Source organism: Aulonocara stuartgranti (genome assembly GCF_965226115.1).
Source record: "Aulonocara stuartgranti genome assembly, chromosome: 8".
Classification (NCBI taxonomy): Eukaryota; Metazoa; Chordata; class Actinopteri; order Cichliformes; family Cichlidae; genus Aulonocara; species Aulonocara stuartgranti.
This window is the reverse complement of record NC_138959.1, coordinates 11,053,709-11,075,867: the sequence shown is the minus strand read 5'-3', so window position 1 is coordinate 11,075,867 and position 22,159 is coordinate 11,053,709. Positions and strand designations below refer to the sequence as shown.

The 22,159-nt window shown below is 38.0% G+C and overlaps 1 protein-coding gene across 2 annotated transcripts in view; it reads right to left on the bottom strand.

Annotated features, from left to right (window-relative positions):
* The window catches only part of chst15 (carbohydrate sulfotransferase 15), a 64,451-nt gene that overhangs the window by 12,887 nt on the left and 29,405 nt on the right, over positions 1–22,159 (bottom strand). For both annotated transcript variants that reach the window (XM_082543807.1, XM_082543808.1), the window contains one exon: positions 169–774. In XM_082543807.1, the coding sequence (XP_082399933.1) occupies positions 169–609 (441 nt within the window). In that variant the 5' untranslated portion in view covers positions 610–774. The remainder of the gene's footprint in view (positions 1–168; positions 775–22,159) is intronic.

Genomic DNA, 22,159 nt, shown 5'->3' with positions numbered 1-22,159 from the left:
CAAGGCTCTTCGGGCTGATTAAAGGAGTAATATAAATAGTTATATAGTACTGAAGTATGAATTTAATCAGTTTTAAATAAATCAATTTTGTGATAGCATTTGATATCCAAAGCCAAAGTCCATGCGTTAAATTGGAAAAAGAATATATAGAATAATTTGGATACTCACATGTGGCTCACTCTTAACCAGTGCTTTAAGCTCCGGAAGCTGTCTACTGCTCTGAAACTCCACCTTAGATGCAATGGATTTGACCACCATTTTAATATGTATGTAATCCTTGACCGAGGAGAGATTAAAGGTTAAAGGTCCTGGGCTGACCAGGCTGCTGAAGTGATAGGGAGAAGGGGTGAGGAGAAGGCCCTTTTTGTCCCCAGTCAGAATGTATGAAGCCGTGATGAGGAACATGACAGCCAGGCCAAACAGGAAGCTGTAGACACGGATCTTTCGGAACCACCCCAGGTTGCTCCATCGTCTTGGTAGATCCCGTTTTACCTCCAGAACTGCAAACAGGTTCATAGGTGTTTCATCCACCTGCAGGAGTAGCGGTCTCTTGCGGTAGTCCTCCACCGTGGAGCCCAGCAGGCTGTACTTGTAGTCCATCTGTGTCATGATGTCCACAGCCTGTGAGTCCCGGGCGTCCCAGCTCAAACACAGGGAGGTGTTATGGAGCAGGAGCCTTTCAGACAGGATGTTTTGAGATGGGTAAATAGCCAGTAGTTGATATCCATAATGGGTTATGGAGAACAGCCCACCTCATCCACTGACTTCTGCTAACTAAATGGAGAGAGACAGAGAAAGAAAGAAAACTAAGTGCGATGACTAGGTGTCAACATTATCTCACTGTTTTCATTATCTGGCTGAAATATTGTAAAAGAGCAGAATTATTATAAAAAAACTCATTTAAACCTCTCTGATTGTGTGAAATTGTGACGTTGCTATATTGTAATTACCTGCTGTGAATACGAAGAAAATATAAAATTGCAGCAGCTCACAAAATGTCAACATTTCTACCTCAACAAAGCGGTATAATCATGAGAAAAATGTAACTAATTGGAATGACTTCTTAAACTTCCTGTTTCAATCAGACATTACAGCAGCGCTCTACTCATTGTCCATCCTCCCATCCTCCCTGTGCATTGGAATCACAATATGGAAGAAACGATAAGGATGAGAGAGACATTCAGCCCAGAAACTATGAGGCTCTCACGGGGAGGGACATAGATATAAGAGATACGCAGCCGGGCCTGGACCACAGGAGGGATTATATTATCAGAAAATAGTATTCCTCACTGTGAAGTCACTTGGATCAACACTCACCTGCAGATAAAAAAGAACACCAATGTCTAAAGGGTGAAAGAAATGTTGATCTTTAAAGATAATGCTCTCGCAGTACTACCTTCTGGTTTTATCCTTGAGGTTTTCTTTGTGTCTAAAGGTAAGCCATAATGATTTGCTCTGAACAAAATACAGCAGGATGACAAAAAGGATACTTTTTAAAAGGGTGAGCAGAATGATTTTATAGCTGAAGGCTTTGGAAATGTTTCCCATCTTCACACTTGGAGCTGCATATATATATATATATTATACCCATGCAGTTGAAGCTGATGTATGCCATTCCTGCTCTTGCTCGCATACATCATAAGATAAGGGCACCGTGGAAGTGAGTCATTGCTCGTCCTCACAGCTGCTGATATTGTCTACCCCCAGCTACCCATTGCAGCTCTGTATTCCAGCAGCTTGCAGGCAGAGCTGATAAGAAGACGGAGTGACTGCCTCCCTGCTCAAGCAATGTCATTTACCCCCCGCTGGGCCATCAGGTTCACCCCACAGCAACAGTCTTTCTAGGAAACAGGTGTCGAAATAACAAGCTCTGCTCTGAAAAGGTTCCTTTCCAACCTACAAGAAGTTCACCTGACAGTACCTTCAGTTTGGAAAAGAAAGACGCAGATGTAAAATATGTTTTTGCTTTACGCCAGCAAAATAATGGATCTTAATCGATAGATTCTTCAGTTAAAGGATTGTACACTATAATCACAGCACTAAAGTTAGGATGACATTTACAGAATTAGACCTAACAAGCCCGCTGATTACTGTTGATGAGCATATCACTCTTCTGTATCACTCTTCTGTTCTGTTCCTTTATCAGTCAATTGGGGGTCATGGCAAAGACTACAAGGATGAAGGCAAAGAAAAATGGTGCATGAGGGTTACATATGAAGAGAGATCGAGACAGGTAAAACAGATGGATGGAAAATGCAAAAGCAAATAAGGGACGGTGTCATTGACACAACAATGTCACTCTCAAGGGAAGTTGCATCTAAATCAATCAGTCAGCTAGCTGTAGCAGTGGGTGACTGGCAGCTTGACAAATCTGCTATACTCATAAAGCAAATATGTTGCTCCTGTCCATCAAGTATGATGAAATAGCTTAACTGGAACTGAAATATGTGTAGAGGGCAGTGGACAAAGAGAACACAAAGTTGCATCATCTACCTTTTTCAGCTGATAAACCTTTAAATCTGTAATAATTAAAGCATGGATTTGAAGACTATCTGCACTGAAGGCCACCCGTCACATTCATTTTTCCACCTTTAGCATCCTTAATGCCTCTGAACACTGCCTGTAAGAAAGTAGCTGAAAAGTTTTTTTGCAACTAAGTTTTAAAGCATTAGTAATAATTCTTTCAATAATGTGTAATTAATCTATATTAAGCATTAAAAAATCTTAAACTATTATCTGGCCACTAGCTATTCAGTTCAATTCTTCCTATTAAATTCAGTGTACTGATACTGTGTTGCACCAACAACAAAAGTCAACCAAACAAATTTAAAGAGGAAACACAAAAATCTAGGTATAGTTTTACTGCTGATATCTATCTGTACTGACATCTATAAATAAGAGAAACACCCTTCAATCATCAATATTATTATGGGTGTTGACTTTGCATAGTTTGTTCACCAGCTTCCCTTGGCAGCACACATGTTTGAAACGCCACAGACACAACAACCAGCTGAGCAGAATCGCGTGAAGCATAAATAAATAAAAAAAATACAAATAAATATTATGGAAATCTGTTTATGTTTCATGTCTTTAAAAGAAGAAGAAAAATGGCATAAGAAATATTGGATTTTTTTTTTTTTTTTAATTGACAAATATTGGTATCTGTCCTAAGAGTCCTATTGATCGGGCTCCAATGCCCTGCAGCTTGTGAGTAGTGAGACTAAACCTCTTTTGAAGAAAGAAATCTCATCTGCAAATATGTCTTTACTCAAATGTAATGCAAATGACTGTGTGTGTGTTTTTTAAAGATAAAACTTGATATCAGACTAGGCTGAGATGTTTTAGCTATGAATAAAAAAAAATTGTGTGCATCTATCTGAATAGAACAGATTTGAGTGCAATATAGTATAAAACCATTTGTGTGCGTGTTCTAGTATAAAACCTGTTGAAAAGCTTTTTGTGCGTGCATCAGTACTTCATTTTCAGGTCTTTTTCAAACCACAGAATAATAAGACAGGATAAATTTGATAATACGATTTCGTGCTTTGTAAAATTAATAATGATCACTAAATATTTAATAAATTATTATCGCACAATCAATATCACCAGTAGTTTCAGATTTTATTTGAAATTGGCACTGAGAAATGAAATATCACTCATGTAGGGAGACCGCAGGTCAGGAAACTGGTTTGGCTGGAAAGATCAAACACATAACCACACAGATAACTCAAATTCATAATAACTGTAATTAACTTTGAATACATAAGCCTCAGTAGTAGTGGTGTACGTGCTGCGCTGACGGCTCCTTCCCTGTGTGGTACAAATGGAATTGGCCACAGTCTTAATAACTCATGAATGCGAGGCCTCTCCATACTATCTACCCTGTCATTTAGGGACATATCAGCACAGCCAATCAGGCTGATTTGTTTAAAGTCTGCTGTCTGCTTTCCTCCAAGCTTCCCATCCCGGCTCTGGAAAAAAACAGCCCTCCTCACACCAGCAGTTAATTGCTATTCTCTTTTGTACTTTCCCTTCTTTCACAAACAATTATTTTCTTTGTGTTTATTTCTGTCAATACAAAAATGTTTCTTTGTGTGAAAAGTTGCTGTGTGTAACTCATTTTTTGGCCAATCTGAATCTATTGTTGGCGATCACTATCACGCTATTGGCTGTAGCAAATCAAATTTAAACAGGCTATGCTACAGCTTTTCTAATGTTCTGAAGATGAAAATTTGCTTTCTTTGGTATTGATTTTGCACACACACAAAAAATGGAAAAGTGGTGACACAAAAGCAACATGTCCATGCGTTTTGGTCTCATTCTTAGAGAAAGCGAATGACAAAAACACTCAACAGCCCTTTAACCATTCATTGCTCAAACCACAGCAAGGAATTATTGTTATACCTGGCTGGAGAAACAGTCTGTGTAGCAGAGAGTGCACTGTCCTACTTCCTCAGCTCTCTGATATTTCAAATGGTGGAAATTAATTGCTGGCCTGCTGATGGGCCGTCTTTGTTTTGATTCAAAGCAAACCAGTAGTGCTTTCTCAGGCTACGGAGAACTCACAGGAAACGTTTAAAATACCATCGCTGTCTTCATTTTTGACTCATGGAGAAGATTAAAAGGCCTTGTTTCTACTGGGTTTAGCACTAACCCATTTTCAGAGGAAATGCTTTCTCTTTGAAACATTGTGCAAGAAACTCTTGAAGATGTTCCGCAAGATAAGTTGGCCGAGTATATGTTTGTGTCCTCTTGTGTCTCCGGGCGTTCTTAAAATGTCAGACTATCTTTTAATATTCAGTGCTGTTTACACTGCACGATAGCTAAAACTTCACTTATCTGGAGAAGCAACAGGCAGATTAGAAGTTGCACTCGTGGCTGGGATGCAGTGAAGCGAAATGCTATATGAGGTTTTGCACAGGGTCAGTTGATAAGCTCAGGCGAGCCCGATTCATATCACCAGAAAGACTCAATGAAAAATGGTTGAATCCTCAAGCATTTATTAGTCACCGGAAACCCAATCCATAATCAAGTGTTCAATCAGAAATGTGGGTGATGAAGGAATAAATCAAGATAGAAGGAAGAAAGCAAACATTTATATTCTCTTGTAGTGTTGGTCCTTATATAATCTCCCTATATAGTACCGCCTCTGCCAACAAGTCAAGTTGCACTTTACAGCCATGTAAATCCAAACATTCATGTAAAGATGCCTTCAAAGACATGTAATACGTGGGCACCGAATATTAGTTTCACAAATTCAAAATGATGAAAAATCTGGACATTTCTTCCACTTCTGTTCTGAGGCTATGGTGAATAATGGCCAACAGTATGATGATGCACTAAAGTTGACCTTTGAATATAGCTCCAGGGCTCGGTTGTGGGACACAAGCCACTGTACTCCTACTGCCGGTCCCAAGTCTGGATACGTTGGGAGCCTAGTGTCAGGCAGGTCATCTCCTGTGGCGACCTCTAAACAGAGCAGCCAAAATAAAGAGGAGGAAGTAATGTTCACCTTTGAATCTGTGGCTTATAAAGTATTATCAATCATCATTGAATCACATAGATTTTCCAGTGAATATGGCATAAATGAGTTGTCTTTTGTCCTGTCTTCTTCCTGTTAAAAGGGAGTTTTTCCTTCCCACTGTCACCAAATACTTCCTCATAGAGGCTCATTTGACTGTTGGGGTTTGTTCTATATTATTCTAGGGTCTTTACTTTATCATATAAAGTGCCTTCAGGTGACTTGTTGTGATTCGGTGCTTTATAAACAAAAACTAAATTGAACACAATCACACCAAGTGTAACATGTGTGTATTTTATGAGGCTTTTTTTGGGTTACTATGTGCACCAAAATCTAATCAGTTCAGTCCAAGTGAAGGGTTGTTGCAGATGTAAAGAACATTTAGAAGCTATCAACAATATCTCAAATTTATTAGAATGGATGGACTAATGAATGGATGGCAGACTAATGTACAGTCCCGAAACAATCCCAAAGACATAATGCCTCTAGCCATGGCCATCGACAGCATGGAGGTATAAAAATAGATGAACATAAGTGGAATATGACAATACCATAAAAATGAAATCTACTGCCAGCTTTCCTCTGCGGCAACAGAGCCAGAGAGCTCAATACCATTGCATTGCTCAAGGTGCAGAGAAAAATAAAACATGAAAACAGTATGACAGAGTGGACTGCAAACCCTGCAGTGGAGTCACTTGAGAGACCTTGAGAACAGAACAGCACATTCTGTCCAGAGAGTCCTTCTGGGCAGCTACCCAGAAGTGCTCTCGACAGGCTGATTCCAACTATCCATTGTTATAGTGAAGAAACGGTTTATCATTCAGGGACGATCCTGTCCACACACCATTATAAAGTCATTTCCCTTTTAGGACCACTTACAAAATAAGCAAAAAAACAGAAGAACAGAGGAGACAGCTAATGAGCCTACTTGCCTGCAGACTCCAGGCAACTTCCTGTTGTGGTGTTTTGTACAAAAACAGCTGATAAGTTAACTATAAAAGCCAATAGAAGCTGAAAACGTGAATTTACTGTACGTTCACATCTGTGAAACCATCTGGTTCTTCTTACTGCCTCACCTCTCTTAACATTTCCAAGAGACAGGAAGTTGAATTTGGTTGAAGTCCACCAAAAACACAGGAAGTACTGGCAGGGGAAGAATGTGATAGAAGTAGTAAGATGGAAGAAGAAAGGAATTGTAGTTGCTGTGTCAGCTGAAAAAAAAAACGTTTTTCAACCAGGCCACTCACAATAATTAAAGTTCAGCATGAGGCCACTGCCAGGGTGGTACAGCCATTAAATGCTCTCTGACATGTGACACTGCGGCAAATGCTTGATTGGTCATATTGGAATTGTGATAAATAGCTGCTGGTGACAATGACACTGCCTCCTTCTGTGCTGGGGCTTTTTTATTCTGCCAGGGTGATATAAAGGGACAGAAGCTCTCTTATAATAAATTATGCATGTGTCTCATATTTAAATATTAATTTTCCATTAACATGTTGTCTATAAATCTACAGATGAGTGTTTAAAAAAATAGCAAGGCTTCAAACCTGAAAATGTTGTGTAACATTTTGTTTTCCTGGTTTAACAACCTGCTTCTGCTAAATTGTGTGAGACTGTGGGTTACTGGAAGTAGGACAGTGTGGGTTTTTTCAAACTATACTAATATCCATTAAACCACTGATCTCATTCTCAGAAGCAGTGACATGATGTTTCTTACTAATTTTTCTTAATACGGTATTACACAAAATGTACTGACTCGAGCAGCTACAAACATTTCTCTTGCAATAACTATCTCTTATAACAACATCTTTAAGTTATATTAGGTTTCCATAAACTTTGCTTTCCTATAATTCATCCAAACATATAAGTTGTATATAGAGTTGTTTACATAGGTATTTTTTATAATGCCTGGGAAATGTATAATCTAGTACTTACTTACTGCGTGACTTACTTCGTGACTTACTTACTTAGTAACTTACACTACTTAGTGATATTTATATATTAGCATCCTTAGGGTAACGTTGGAATATTTTTAGTGATTTCTGTTATTGTAACGTGATGTATGCTAATGTATGTTAGGAGTAATACAGTATATGTATTTGGTGTATATTATCTGATGTTTCTTGTATGTATGTACAGACATATCCCTCTTTGACTCAATTTTAACAATTTTCTATTGATTTACATGATCAAAACCTTTGGAGGCATTGATGAAACACATGAATATTGATGAATTCTTTCCTCAGACAACTTTGGCTTTAAAGCCAAACTGATTTCATTTAATTGCTCCTTTATTCAAGAGGTGTCACATGTTTTTAACACCAGATCCCGTTCCGGATACAACACTCCAGGGATTTGTGCCACTTCTTGGGATCTTTTACTTGTTAGGAAAATTTGTAAACCACTACACTATGGAACTACCTAATATGCACATTTATGTATATTAAAAATTGGATTTATAATAGTATACATAAAATTAACACAAATAATTCTTTTTTCTGTTTAGTTCACCCTTCCAATTTTTTTTACTTGCAGTTACTAACCTGAGGCCATTAACTTACTAATACTTATCAGACATCTGTATGCACAAACACATGATAAAGATGAGAAGGAAAAATAAATGACATTACTTTCTGGTTTGTTGAGTATCCCTATGGCATTAGATGAAAGGAACGCCAAGCTCCAACACGTGAAAAATTTACTCGCTTGATGTTATTATGTATTAAACTCCTTATCAGATGTAATTACTCATTATTGAAGATACGTGGGTGTGCAGCCCCATGGACAAGGAGGGCTTGATCAGTGAAGTCCAAAAACAGAAATCAACAAGAAGCACTCGGAAAGCTCAAACGTCCCCCAAGGCGGCTCACTCTCTGGATAGTATTTATGGTCAAGGGAATAGTATTATATTTTGTATGCAAACATTTTGATTTCTTTGTTATTTTTTAAATGTACTTTAAGATGTTTGCATTGCAGTAAAAATCAGATAAACATTATCTGGGACATTATCAATGGATAAGCTTATCCAGGGAAAAGTCTAGGGGTTCCCAGGCCAGCCGATGCAGTTAGGTTCATACATATTTAGACACTGACACAAGTTTTGTTTTGTTACCTGTTTACTAAAACATATTCCAATTATAATTAGATAATGGACATGGGCATAATATGTAGCCTTTCAGCTTTCATTTGAGGGTATCAACATTCAAATTGGATAAAGGGTTTAGGAGTTTCAGCTCCTTAACCCTCTCAAGGCAGGCGTTGCAGATTTGCAACAGTTAGAAGCTAACAACCTGATTACCCCACATACATATTTTATGAGTTTTCTTTTACTCAGAAGTACCACTGCAGGTATTCTTTTGTGCATTAGCAACAAAAACTTAATTTGAGCCTGAGAGGGTTAACATGTGTCGCCCTTAGCTGTCTCCTTTCAATGTGGAGGAGCAGCGACTATACTCAGAGTTCTCTTGGGAGAAATTTACTTTGGACAACTGAGGGAAGCAACTCATATAAGGTACCCCACAATTGCACCTATTACCATTTAGTAATTTGACTGATAATGGCACTAGAGACATTTTTAACCCACTTAGCTTAACAGTTTTGCGCCCTATAGTTTTTGGATTTGACCTCACCATGGCTATGTCCACATATTTTCTATGCAATCTGAGTAAACAACAGTAGAGCTAATATGCTGTTGAGTGTTAGAATCTGTAAAAACAGACGGTGAACCTTTTTACCCATATTAATATATTTTTCTAAAAACAACAATTTAAATGTAATAAATGCTCATAACGTGGCAAAAAGAGAATTATTAGCTTTAACTTTGATGTGTTTATTTGAAAGCAACTGAAAAAGGCTGGTTAGTGCAAATAAAGTGAGAACCAAAGCTATCTACTGAACCATGAAATTACTCCTTAGTATAGTTTGGGATTACAAGACAACACTTGGAAAAGGGGATTGTATTATATTGCATGTCTACAGTGTGCCACAAAGATGTCTGATAATAGAGTGAGCAGGAGCACCCTGACCTGTCAGATATGTCACTCCTTCTCCAGCACCCCCAAAGGTCTGTGGCCCAGTTCAATCATGTAAATTACAAGCACACATAAGAAAAACAAGGAGAAGATCTGTATTCACTGTGGCTTAGAGTGGATTCATTTGTCATATTACCCAAGGAGAAGTCATCCATCACATTCATCCGGATCACACACTCTGTGGCCCAAAAGATCAGAATCTAATCCCCAGGAAGTCAATCTGACCTCAGCCTGACCAATGAGCACACAGGGTCAAATTAACAAACACAACCATCAGCCGCTCTCACCCCCGAGGAGGGTGGTGAGAAACGTGGCCTCTGCCCTGCATTCATAACTGCTTCTCAGCTGGAATCTCAGACAGCTGGAATCCCAGTTCAGCACTTTCCACTATCTTATCTTTTATTCATTATTTTAATTTCAGTGGCAGCACCTTCTGAGGTGAATAAGTGCTTATGATGGCGTCATTAAAAAGCAGAGAAAAACAATGGCTCCTATTTAAATTATTGATTGTGGTAATGGATATGCTGTGAAGAGCTGTTCTGGGCTCCAAACAGAACACAAATGATGAGGATAAACTAGGCCTGAAAATGATAACAGGGAAAGTGACAGGTCATGTGTCTTATGATGGGAGTATACTTTACATCAAACCCTGAACAAGGGATGATGGTTTTATTTGAAGAGCTCTGTCTTTAACACAATAAACAATTAAGGTGTATGTGTGTGGATAAAATGGTGTTTCAAACTTGAGGGGCATATGCAAAACAGTGCAGCGTTAGCACAGCAGTTTCAAACGAATAATTTATCAGGATGAACTTCGAAGTGATGTGTCTGCAACTTATTATCTAACTTTAGAAAATTTATACCCATGTGAGTAAAAATAATTCTGAAGAGATCCTTGTGTGCATTTCAGCATTTTCCCTGCTACTGTTCTTTTTCCCCTTTGTTTTAAGCTTTCTAATACTAATCTTCCAGTCAATTAAATTCAGTTTCTCTGTTCTCTTTTATCAAGTGTTTTATGTCTGTCTATGTTCCTTTATGTTGATTATTCTTCTTATTTTTGTGAAATATTAATCCGTCTTGCTGACAGATTTTGTGATAAAAGAGATCCAGAGATCTTGAATACAGCACTAACTTGTCAGTAAGTTGCATGGAATGGGGAAGAAGATGTCATGAAATACTAGTTTAATTCACAGTGACTGGTTTTTCTGTTTGTGGTGGTAGAGATGAGTTCAAAAGAGTACAAACCCACATAAACTATATTACTTATCCAATTCAATTTAACTCGATTTTAATTATATAGCACCAAATCTGCTTTATATTGTAAGGTAAAGACCCTGCAATAATCGAATTACCCCCCTTGAACAAGCACTTGGTGACAGTGGGAAGTAAAAACTCCCTTTTAACTAGAAGAAAACTCCATCAAAAACATGCTCAGGGAGGGGCAGCCATCTGCCATGACTTCTAAAGTACAGAAGACCATTTTATACCACATGAGGTGCTCTTCTGTATCTTTTAATAGCAAAGAATTTGGGGACAAATAGCACATTTGAATCACCTGTGAGTCACTCATTTTGCAGATGGACACCAAATTTACCTGATAATTATCCTTCTGCTCTGTAGCCTTGGTGATCTCAGCATAGCAACAATTAATGAGGTAGATCTCAACAGAGATGCTGTCAGAACCCATATTTGTGATACCTTAAAGTACCGTAATTCTGACCACAAAATATTTTCTGTCTATCATAGGTACTGTAAGCAGAATGGGGTAGTATATGGCTACAAGGAGTCTGTTGTATCTTTACATGCTGATGGATGACCACAGGCACAGGGAAAGTTCATAGTATAAAAGATGGACATAGCTACTGTGACGTCAGCCACTGGTTTCCAAAGTCTCATTTCGAGGTCTTGAGAGGCTAAAGCTGTCTGCCAGTACAAATACAGTAACTTGAACCTGAACTCCGATGCATAGATAACCAAGGCATTAAGGTGCAGGGGGATAACTTATTTCCTAAAGGCAGTATGCAAACAATGCTATCATGCTTTTCAGATCAGGGGAGGAAATACTTCCAATTTAGGAAAGCACCAGAAAGTCCAGCATCCAAATCTGTTTGGATTTAAATGGTAAAAACAAATAATTAAAAAGGTGAATGTGCTTCAATTCAACAACTTCATCCAATATTAGTCTGAATGTGTTATCTTTTGAGACAGCTGACATTGCTGTTACAAAATCCCCCACGTTCCATAGGCTTAAATGTTTGCAGTGGTTAATGCTATGCAGTGCACATTTAAGTAGGCAGGATAATCATTTTCTTTTGCTATCAAACTGGGTGTCAAGTTGGGTATCGTGACATCCCTTCGTCTCACGTTGTTTAAAATGAAGGCAAAAGGAATGTGCAGTGTTGTTTTTAGATTATAAGGTGGATGTTACACCTGGGTGGACTGCTCAAGTGAACTCTGTGTGCCTGTTTGAATAACACTGAGTGTAATGAGAGTAGCTGTTAGTGGAGGCTTATGTCTGGAATTTATAATTGCTAGCAATGCATGTTGAATATGCAAGCCATTAACATGTATAGGATATTGTGCACCATCAAAATCACCTGTTTTCTTGGAAGGTAGAGTTTAAACATAAACAGATAATTGTCGAAATTAGCTAGTTTCGGTTATTTATAATTTTCAGCCATTGTAGCAGCTGTAAATGTACCTATCTGTTATTTGATCCCAATATCAAAGTCATTGTCCCCAGTGAGTGAATCCCACCGTCTTTGGTGACACAACAGCACATTGCCATTGCAATTTTAAAGTAAAGTTTTTGTGCTGATATTATTGTCAATTTTTATGTGTATTATACTGTCTGGTAAGGTGTAGATGATTAAAATAGCAATAATGCAAGTTGAAAATTCAAGCCACAAACCTCTATAACATATCGGACAACATCAGAATCCCAACAACGCACCTGTTTTCTTATAAGTTAGGTTTAAAAAAAGACTACTCACAAACAATGCAAGATAGACATAGAAAGTTTCAAACTTGCAATAACACTTTTGTAAAAACTTCAAAGATCTGTACAAGAGATAAAACTACAAACAACTACAAGATGCTAGAACTTGTCCCTTTTACCTAATCTGACCTCTTCTTTCAGACATCCAACTTTTCATTTGTTCAACAATCCACCGACACCTGGTCCTACTCGCCTCCTCGCGCTTTATGAGACCTGACAGGCAAACTCTCTACATGTGGACCAAAGTTCATTCCACTGTTAACCTCCATTCTGACAAGAAACAGACAGAACAGAGGAAAAGGAGTTGGTAATTAATCCAATGGGAATGTTTACCATTTCCAGTGGAATGCCTCTCAACCCACAGAGCGGCATAAAAGATTTTGATCCCTACAGGCTCGCAGAAAAATTCAGGGGAAACTATATTCAGTCAATAACACTTGTATTAAAAAAGAAAACATATGCTGTGGTTAAGACTGTGAAGACTAAATTTAGATGTAAAACAATACTGCAGTTGTATTTTTCCATGCTCAGTGTCTTGCCCAGTGACCCTCTTAACAAACACATCTGTAAATGCTATTTTATACTTTGGAATCACGCTACACTTCAAAAGGGTGAACCACTACTAAAATACGATTTTATGGAGCAGCTGTGCATGCATAAATATATTTAAGGTTTGGTTTATACTCAGTGGAATTTGGTGAGAGTCCAGGTTGAGAAATTAAAGGACCTATGCGAAAATTTTCATCATGTTTTCTTCCCCAAAACAAGGCATGAGCATTGAATGTTTTTAGAAAGCAATTCCAAACTATTGTAGTCTTTGACTGGAGCTGAAACAAATAAAGTGTTGGACAGATAATTATCTAAATTAGATTCGATCTCATTCAAAGTGTATTTTGTTGTTTGTTTATGCAGTAGTGTCACTTGAGCACCACGGGGAATGGGTTTTACATTGCCCTATGTAGGAAACGCATTGAGAGCACAGGTGGAGAGAATTAGAGCCAGGAGGAAGCCACACAGATCTTTCAACCGTGTGGTTTTTGGTTCTGATGGTAGTGTCGTGTTTTTATCTGTTTTTGCACTGTGAATTTGGCTTTCAGTCATTCTCTCAGATTTGTCTGTTTTTTTGTTTGTTTGTTTTTTAAGAATTAGATGATAAAGTGTTAAAGGTATTGGCCATGGTGGACGTTAGTTTATTTCACCACAGCAGCTTGGAAATTACTTCAAATTGAGTCAAGTGGCCTTTTGGTGCTTGGATCATCACTACAATGACATGGAAACCAATACAAATATTTATGGTAACCCAAGTTTAAGGATCAGAAAATGTTTCCTAACACTCTGATGAAAGCATTGGGAGCAACTTGGCATTCAGTATCTTGGTCAAGGATACTTGACATGCCGAGGTCAAACCATTAATAGATGACCTGCTGTGCTGAACCTCCTGAGCCACAGCCACCCCAATATAAATATATTTAACTAGCAAAAGATTAAATAACAGCATGAGTTCAATGAGTTCCCCTTTTTCCCCAGCTCGATTAAGCAAAGAGGTTTGCATGACTGCCACATGAATGGGAAATATACCTGAAATATTCTTTATTATATATAAATGCATTGTTATATATTTGCATCAGTTTTACATAGCATAAATATTGTATCTGCTTAACCTAAGCTTTTAAGCATATGAGTGCAGCCTTGCCCAGACTCCTTAGAGTGAATCAATGTGTTTTCATCTCACCATGCACATCTGAGACTGGACTATCAATCAATATATCAACTGACATAAACAGATACAGTATATACAGAGTTATTTTATATACACTGTGTATTTTGAGAATGAAAAATTATAAAGTCATTGCTTATTCAGCTTTCAGGGACATAATTTTCCATCTTACCACCTTAAGTGAAAACATTTAACTCTTCATTGCTATCACTATTACCTGAGCTGCTTTGCTGAACAAGATATTCAGTGACATTTGGAAATTACCCACCATTTCTAGCATTATGTACTAAAAGCAACTTTAACATCCCAGGGAAGAAAAAAATATACCTATGAATTAAGTATTCTTACCGTTCCTATTCATTGAATCAGCCCTTTTTTGCAGATCCTTTGATAAGAAAATACTTATTTGGTGATCAGAAAAAAATGTTTCGGCAGTTAACAGATTTATGAGTTTATCTAATTGTTTTTGTTAATGTATTTGAGCACATGATGAAATTAAAACTATCAAACATGCTGTACAAACTGTTAACTTATTTTTTGTTTAAAATTGCAGCTCCCGGTTCAATTCAATTATCTTAATTCTAATGTAATGTTTGATGATTCTTTTGTAATATGTATGATGGTATTTGTCTTAATTTGTAACTGCTGAATAAAAGAAAACTTGTATTTGCCTAAAGGATATATATAAGTATAGTGATGATATGCTGAACTCATTCAAACTCAAGTAACTACGTACTGAATAGTTAAGAAATTAAGATATAATCTAAATAAAACTGAAACTGATATGTTAAATTAAATTAGTCTTAATAGAAATTTTACATCCAGCTGAGCTCATTCTCCACTCCACTCCAGTCTCCTGCAAATAAACTTGTTTACTTGTGAGACTCTGACTAAAGCTGGAGGAAATAAAATAAAATCCTGCTGTTTTGAGGATTCCAGAAGCAACTTGACATAATCAGAGAAATGCAGCCTCTCTCTGCAAATATAACTTGGACGCTCTTGATACCCAGCAAGGCGCCATCTCCACTTAGTAAACTTGAGTCAGACAAGTTTTCATCTGCTGCTATCTTATTATGAGGAGAAGCATCAAAGGCCATGACGTGTTTAGAGCAGCTTCCTGTTTTATCTGTAATTCATTGATTTCTGCAGGTTCTCTAGTAGACATATATGGTAAGCCTATGCAATAGTGTTTCACACCTAGTTAGCAGTCAGAGCTTGTCTTGCCAGCTATGAGCATGGTTTGAGTCTTAGCCTATGACTGCCAAGAAAACGTGTGAATTAACAAAATGTAAGCTATTACTAAGTCAGTTGGCTCCCTCACTAGGGAGCAGGTCTGATGTAAACAGTTTTAAGAAGGCTACTCAAGGGCATCCCACCGGATCTATAATAATAAATTGGCCTGTAGGATTTCAGCTTATAAGGTGCTGTGCTTTATTTTCTCCCTGCTACATTATACAAATGACTCAACAGTAACGAAGGCTTGGACAGGCTAAACAGACAGCCAGGCAGGTTAATTTTCCAAATTAAAGGTGAGCATTAAGAGGTCTCCTTTTTAATAGCTAGGATTAATTCCATGGTATATTTTAATTTATAAGGCTGTCACTATGTTTCACCTCTAGCAGAAGGATTACTTACACTGTAATTTGAGTGTCAGGTAAATCACAGTAATACATCTGTCCTGTTCCTCCTAGAAGTAGATTATATATACACAATTCTACCTGCTTGGCCATATCCTGATGAATTGCAGCAGGCTGAGGGATGCTCTAACTACAACAGCACATCCGTCTTGCAAAGTGTAACAATTTCTCTGCTACACCAAAGGTTCATATTGGCAGCAGCTGCCGGCACAGATATAAAACTCCAGCTCCAAATTAACTTGGCAGGGATAATCCCACGAAATGATAGCTAAAGCGATGGAAATAACATTTGTACAAATCCCTTGTGACCCAAGCCACATCTGTGTCCTCACTGCCAAAAATTCACAAAAAAGTAAACAGCCTTACAGGTACGTTTGACACTTTAGCTAAACATTTGGGACCTGTCTGGTAAACGGAACTCGGTGTTGGCCTTTCAGCTAAACCAGACGTGCTGCCAAGTTGCATGTGCATGCTAAGATGCATCCTCTTCTTTGGGTTAAATAAGCCCCCGAGCTGTTGCTGTTGGTACTTCTAATTGCAGCTTTAACCTTGCGTTAAGGTACATTGCAAGTAACACAGAGTAACACACAACCAAAAGCAAAAGCTTTCAGCATAGTGCGGTTATTTTAAAAAATCCCATCTCACAGGTGAGAAATGACTGGGACACTGAAAGGTTTCCCAGTTGCTCATCAAAAAAAGAGTAGCCAGGGGTAATTGGGAAATCAACACATCTATCTGTGGTGCTCTATTTTGTTGAGGTGCCCACAGGTCTGTGCTGAGGCCCATTAGAGAAAGATACTGGAGTCACACACAGAGAACCACTAATTCTGTCTTTCTACTGCCCTGCAACCCCAAGAAATTCCATGGGAACATACACACACACACACACACACACATCTATCTATATATAGATATATAGATATATCTATAAATAGAGATAGAGAGATAGTGTGATGGTATGCTGGACTCATCCAAACTCAAGTAATTGCGTACTGAATAGTTAAGAAAGTAAGATATGATCTAATATGTTAAGTCACATTAGTCTTAATAGAAATTGTGGTATATATTTGTCTGTTCTTTAAATTTATATTAATTAAATATTTCACAAACATGAAAAATTTCACAAATATGAAAAAATGAATAATTGATGAGAAGTAGTAGGTTTCACAGTAGTTCCTAATTTTTTCATGAAATGTTTGGATTGCTTGTCACAAAATGAAAGGTCACACTGGACAAGTTTTTCAGCACTAAATAATAGAATGACAAATGTTGAAGATAACAGTTTGACAGGCCTCAAATTGTATTTTTGAAAAAAGGAAGATGATTCCAAACAGCTATTACAGGAAATCGTGAATTATCTTTGGTGTGCAGCCAATCCTTAAGAAAATTTGTAAATTTGCCAAGTGGAGAACAAAAAAATTACAAAAACTATTCTTTTTACAGCAGATGAACGTATAAGTCATGTCCTTAAGAAATAGGAAAAAGATCAGACACAGTATCTGAGAGATAAATCTCACCTTTCAGCTGATCCGCTTTACTTTTGGCTAAAGCCTCAGCAGAAATGATTGATCATGAAGCCCGGAGAACCAGGCTTCATGATCTTCCTGAGAGCTTCCTGAAGACTGTTGAAAGAAAACTTGCCAAAAAGAGTTGCTTTTAGGAATAAAGGTGGTCATCCAATAATATTGTGAATATAAATAGTTTAAAATATTTCATATACACATGATTCTTGTGCTTCAATCCTGCTTTGCCCAGCCACTGGTAGGATTTCTTGATATCAGCCATTTTTTCTCTCTGCTTTACTAAGATTCTTTATCACTACTTATTTTAATATCATACTACACATCTAGACCTAGTGGTTTCACAAACCTATGTTGTTCAATTATTTCTCAATTATCTAAATTACATTTTCTTCCTTTTCCAACCCTTTTCAGTTTTTATGTTCTCCTGAGAGATATAAATGTCTCTGCTTTTACTAAACAAAAACAGTTGAAATCACTGAACTTCTTTTTGAATATTTAGTGGAAAACACAATATTAAACCTTGCATTAAATAAATAAGATGTATATCGTGAATGTGGATATTTGCATAATTGCAAATAGTTTTCTCTGCACACATTATCCCTTTGTGCCACAGTCCCATAAATCATACCACTGGCTGCTAAGGGGGGTTGTTCAGCTCGCCAAAATCCATCTACATGGCACAACTGGATACAGATGGTGTGGGAAATAAAAGCCAGTTCAGCTCCCCATGCATCATTAATACAAGCAATGACCCCCAGCTTGGCAGTGTCACGCAACCGTGAGTTGCCAGACTTACTCAGCACCTCAAAGTCCCAGTGAGATGTCTCAGTAGCACAAGGTTTGTTGCGTTATTGAAGAAATTTGAAATTGTTTCTCACAACAGTCATTTCTGCACATTAAAACTCGCATGCTGCTTGAAAACAGGTTGTTTTTCATGTGATTTTTTTTTCCTTACCTTTAATTTTTCCCACTTAGCAGTACATGTAGTAGCTTATAATTTTTTTTATTCATTGCTTTAAATTTGCAAGGAACCAGAGACAAACCACTGTTTGACTAGCAAACCTTTGTGACTTATGGGATTACACCAAAAAGAAGATGAAGCATGTGACTTGCCATTAAACTTCCCATTGTTTACTGGAGCCAAATGAATTTTGCATGCAAGTCATTCACTTGATAAAGCAGATGAATGTCTGTCAGCATGGTAGCTTAATCACTGGATGTTCAGCACAATGACAAACAGCCTCAGTCCACCACTTCACACAGACAACATCTTCTGGAGTGGTTGCTCCTCCACCGCCACATAAATCCTCTCCTCTGATTCACTAGTCTCATCAGGAATACATAACATGACTTCATTGGAGGATCCATCTATCACCGGGCACCCTGCATGCACCGTTAGTTTCAAAGTCCAACTCCCACACTAAAACACAGCCAGAATGCAGCCGGATACTGTTTCTAGTACAGATCATTCAGTCATACACCGAAGCCCGCTGTCACTTAGACGCAAGCTTACAAAAACACCAGTCTGTTTATGAAAATTTACAAAGGCAACAAAGGATTTCCTGTGACAGGCGAGAAGCTGAAGACGACATATTTAAGAGCTGACATCTCTTTTGATAGACTGCTTGAATGGCCTAAGACTTTTAAATAGACATAGAGAACAACACAGCTTCTGACAGCCAGTTTGTTTACGGTGACGCAAAGAGCTCTTTTGCATACTAATGAGATACATGTATGTTTCCACTAAAGTCTGCAAGATGTGCAGTCTTCACAGGACATAGAATTAGTTGAATAATAAACCTCTGGCAAATAAATAAAGTCTTCAAATTACTTGTTTTGCTCAAACATTGAAAACACAAAAAAATATTCAGTTTTAAATTAGAGAAAATCTTTGAATACAGAAAATAAAAACAAGGTGGACGTTTTTTGTTTTGTTGACAATATTCTGTTGACATATAGGGAGGGTAAACACTTTACAGATTTTGAGGGTTTCAACTAGAGATGGACCGATCCGATATTATGTATCGGTATTGGTCCGATACTGATGTAAATTACGGATATCGGAGAGAAATAAAAAATGTAATCCGATCCATTAAATATCAAAAAAAGCACCTCACAGAACGCGTCATGTGATAGAGTGGCTGTGTGTATTTGTAGCCTTGCTACCAATCTGGCATTTCATCTCCGAGGAAGTTATCCCAGAGAGAAGTAAAGCAAGTGTGTAAGTTCATCTCTTAATGTTTGTAAAGCATTCCCGTAAGCTTTACAACTGATATATGGAGCGACTGCCTCTTCTTGCTGCTACTTCAATCATGAAACTGATCAATGATCAGCTGATTGGCTTTTCTGTCAAGAGTCCGTCTCTCTTGCTTGTCTATCGCCCACTGCGCGCCAGAAAGAGGAAAGCAGCGGCTGAACAACAGCAGCACGTTTAAGCTTGATAAGCTGTTAGAATTTATTTACTTTCTACACCAGGATCCTTTTCTACGTAGCTGACGGCTGGTAACTGTGCAGGGGCGGTTCTAGCAAAGTTTAGCCAGGGGGGCCGATAGGGCATGAACAGGGAAAAGAGGGCACAAAGACATACTTTTCTTTCTTAATCTCATTTAAAATGTCGAGCTTTTAATAAATAATTTTCCAAATCTTACACCCAAAGTTTTAATCTGATGTAAAATGTATAGAAGTCCATTACTGTATATAGTAACTATTAAGTCTAATATACCCTAGTAAGCTATAGTACTTTTTCCTTTGGGAAGGTACGATCTGTGCAGTCTGCAGTTCTGTTGAAGAAAGATGTTGATTCTATTTAATTATTCTTGAAAAATAATTTATTTCTGTGCATTTTCTTTCACACTGCATCAAATTAAAGTTGATTACGTCAATTAAGCATCATGAGGTGGAGGGTGGGGTGTTCCCTTTTTTTTTTTTTTTTGCTGGGAGTTTTAGAGCCCTATTAGTTAGGTTGCTTACTCTTTAAAATACCAGAATAGGGAGAATGGAGTAGGTTTAAGTTTATTAGATTGATCAGTATTGCTGAACTATGAAATATTTTGGGTGCAGTGTATTTTTTGCATACAGGTATAACAGAATAGCTTTAGTGTTTTTTTTAAACTTGAGTATGAACTTATACAAAAAGGAGCAAGATATTAAAAAAACTGTTTTATTGATTAAAAAACACACTATATCGGATTCATTTCGGTATCGGCAGATATCCAAATTTATGATATCGGTATCGGACATGAAAAAGTGGTATTGTGCCATCTCTAGTTTCAACACTGACCAGAAATCTCTTAGCCAAGTGGGTGTCTAACCCACAAAGATTAGTTTTCAAAACAAAACTGCTCTGCGGCCGTGGGCACAGTTTATGAATGCACATTGCAGGAAGACAGGTATTATAGGGTTTTTCCACTGTGGTGGGTTTAGTCACACCAAACTATGCCATGAGCGACTGAGAGCAACTGAGTCGCCCTGGCTCTGTGCAACTTTTCACCTTGATGTGTTGTGGTGTGACAGTGGAAAACAACAGCAAGGACCAAGACACGTGCCGACCTTTTCATCTCGCTATGGCTGCTTCTTTTCATACGATTCTCCCACGCAAAACTCCGTAACTGACCAAACAGTACAGAATCTGTACAACGCTGCATTTCTAATAATGCCTTCACAGCAACCTTTTAAAGGAAAACATGGATGTGTCAGTATGCGTCAACAGTAGCACAACGGGGCTCCAATGACACTGAAAATCTCTAATAGGAAAAATGACACAGATATCTAAAATTGAAAAAGCAGAACTGAAACTATTTAAGCAAGAGGTGAATACTAAATATGGACATTTTCAAAAATGTAAGTTTCTCTCTAATCCTCAGAGCAGACTCATAGACCCTGAGGACACAGCTTAACTGAAAAGACGTCATGTTGTGGGAGTGGGAGGGGTTTGTATTGCTGAGGGTTGATTACATACTGAATCTACAGCATGCAACATGCAGCCAGTGCTGAAGAAAACAAAGGTTTCGTAAAAAGCCTGAAAGGAAGGTGAAAACTTGACAGATTTTTTTTTCATATTTCGATATGTCTAATGATCGGTGCACCAGTGAAAACTTGATATAAAGCATCCTGCAGCAGTGGTTGAATTTTTATTTCAAAGAAACAAGACACAGGTCAGATGCTTCACTTGTGAAACACAGTTGTGCTACAGGATGGAAAAAGGCCATGTAAGAGAACAAAATGGGTGCCAGTTATCAGAGCAGGGCTGGAATGCATGAGTCACTGAGAAAAAGAAAGCTGTGTTCAATATCAAAAGCACTGATCTGTGGTGTGGTGTGAGGTACAATTTTGAGGAAGCCAAGTGAGACAGTAACCCTAAACCACACGATTGCATTTTACACAAAACATGCAGATACAGGATGTGCAGAGAGTATGCAACATACCCGATGCTGACGTTTACCGACATGCAGTGTGCTCTCTTTCCCAGTGCAATCAGGGCACCTTTGCTTACAAACCCTGTTTTACTTGCCTGATGTACAATGATACTGTCCATGCTTCCTTATCATTTAAAGCTAGATCAAATGTTCAGGGCCCAGCATAACAGACTGAGAACACAAACAAGCCTGCACAAGCTGTAAACAGCCACAATCTCTGCAGCATTCAGAAGTACAGTGCTTCAGTGCATTTTACAGACGAGTCCTCAGTGATGAGTGAGAAAGATAACAGGAGGGGAGAAGAATTACTGAAA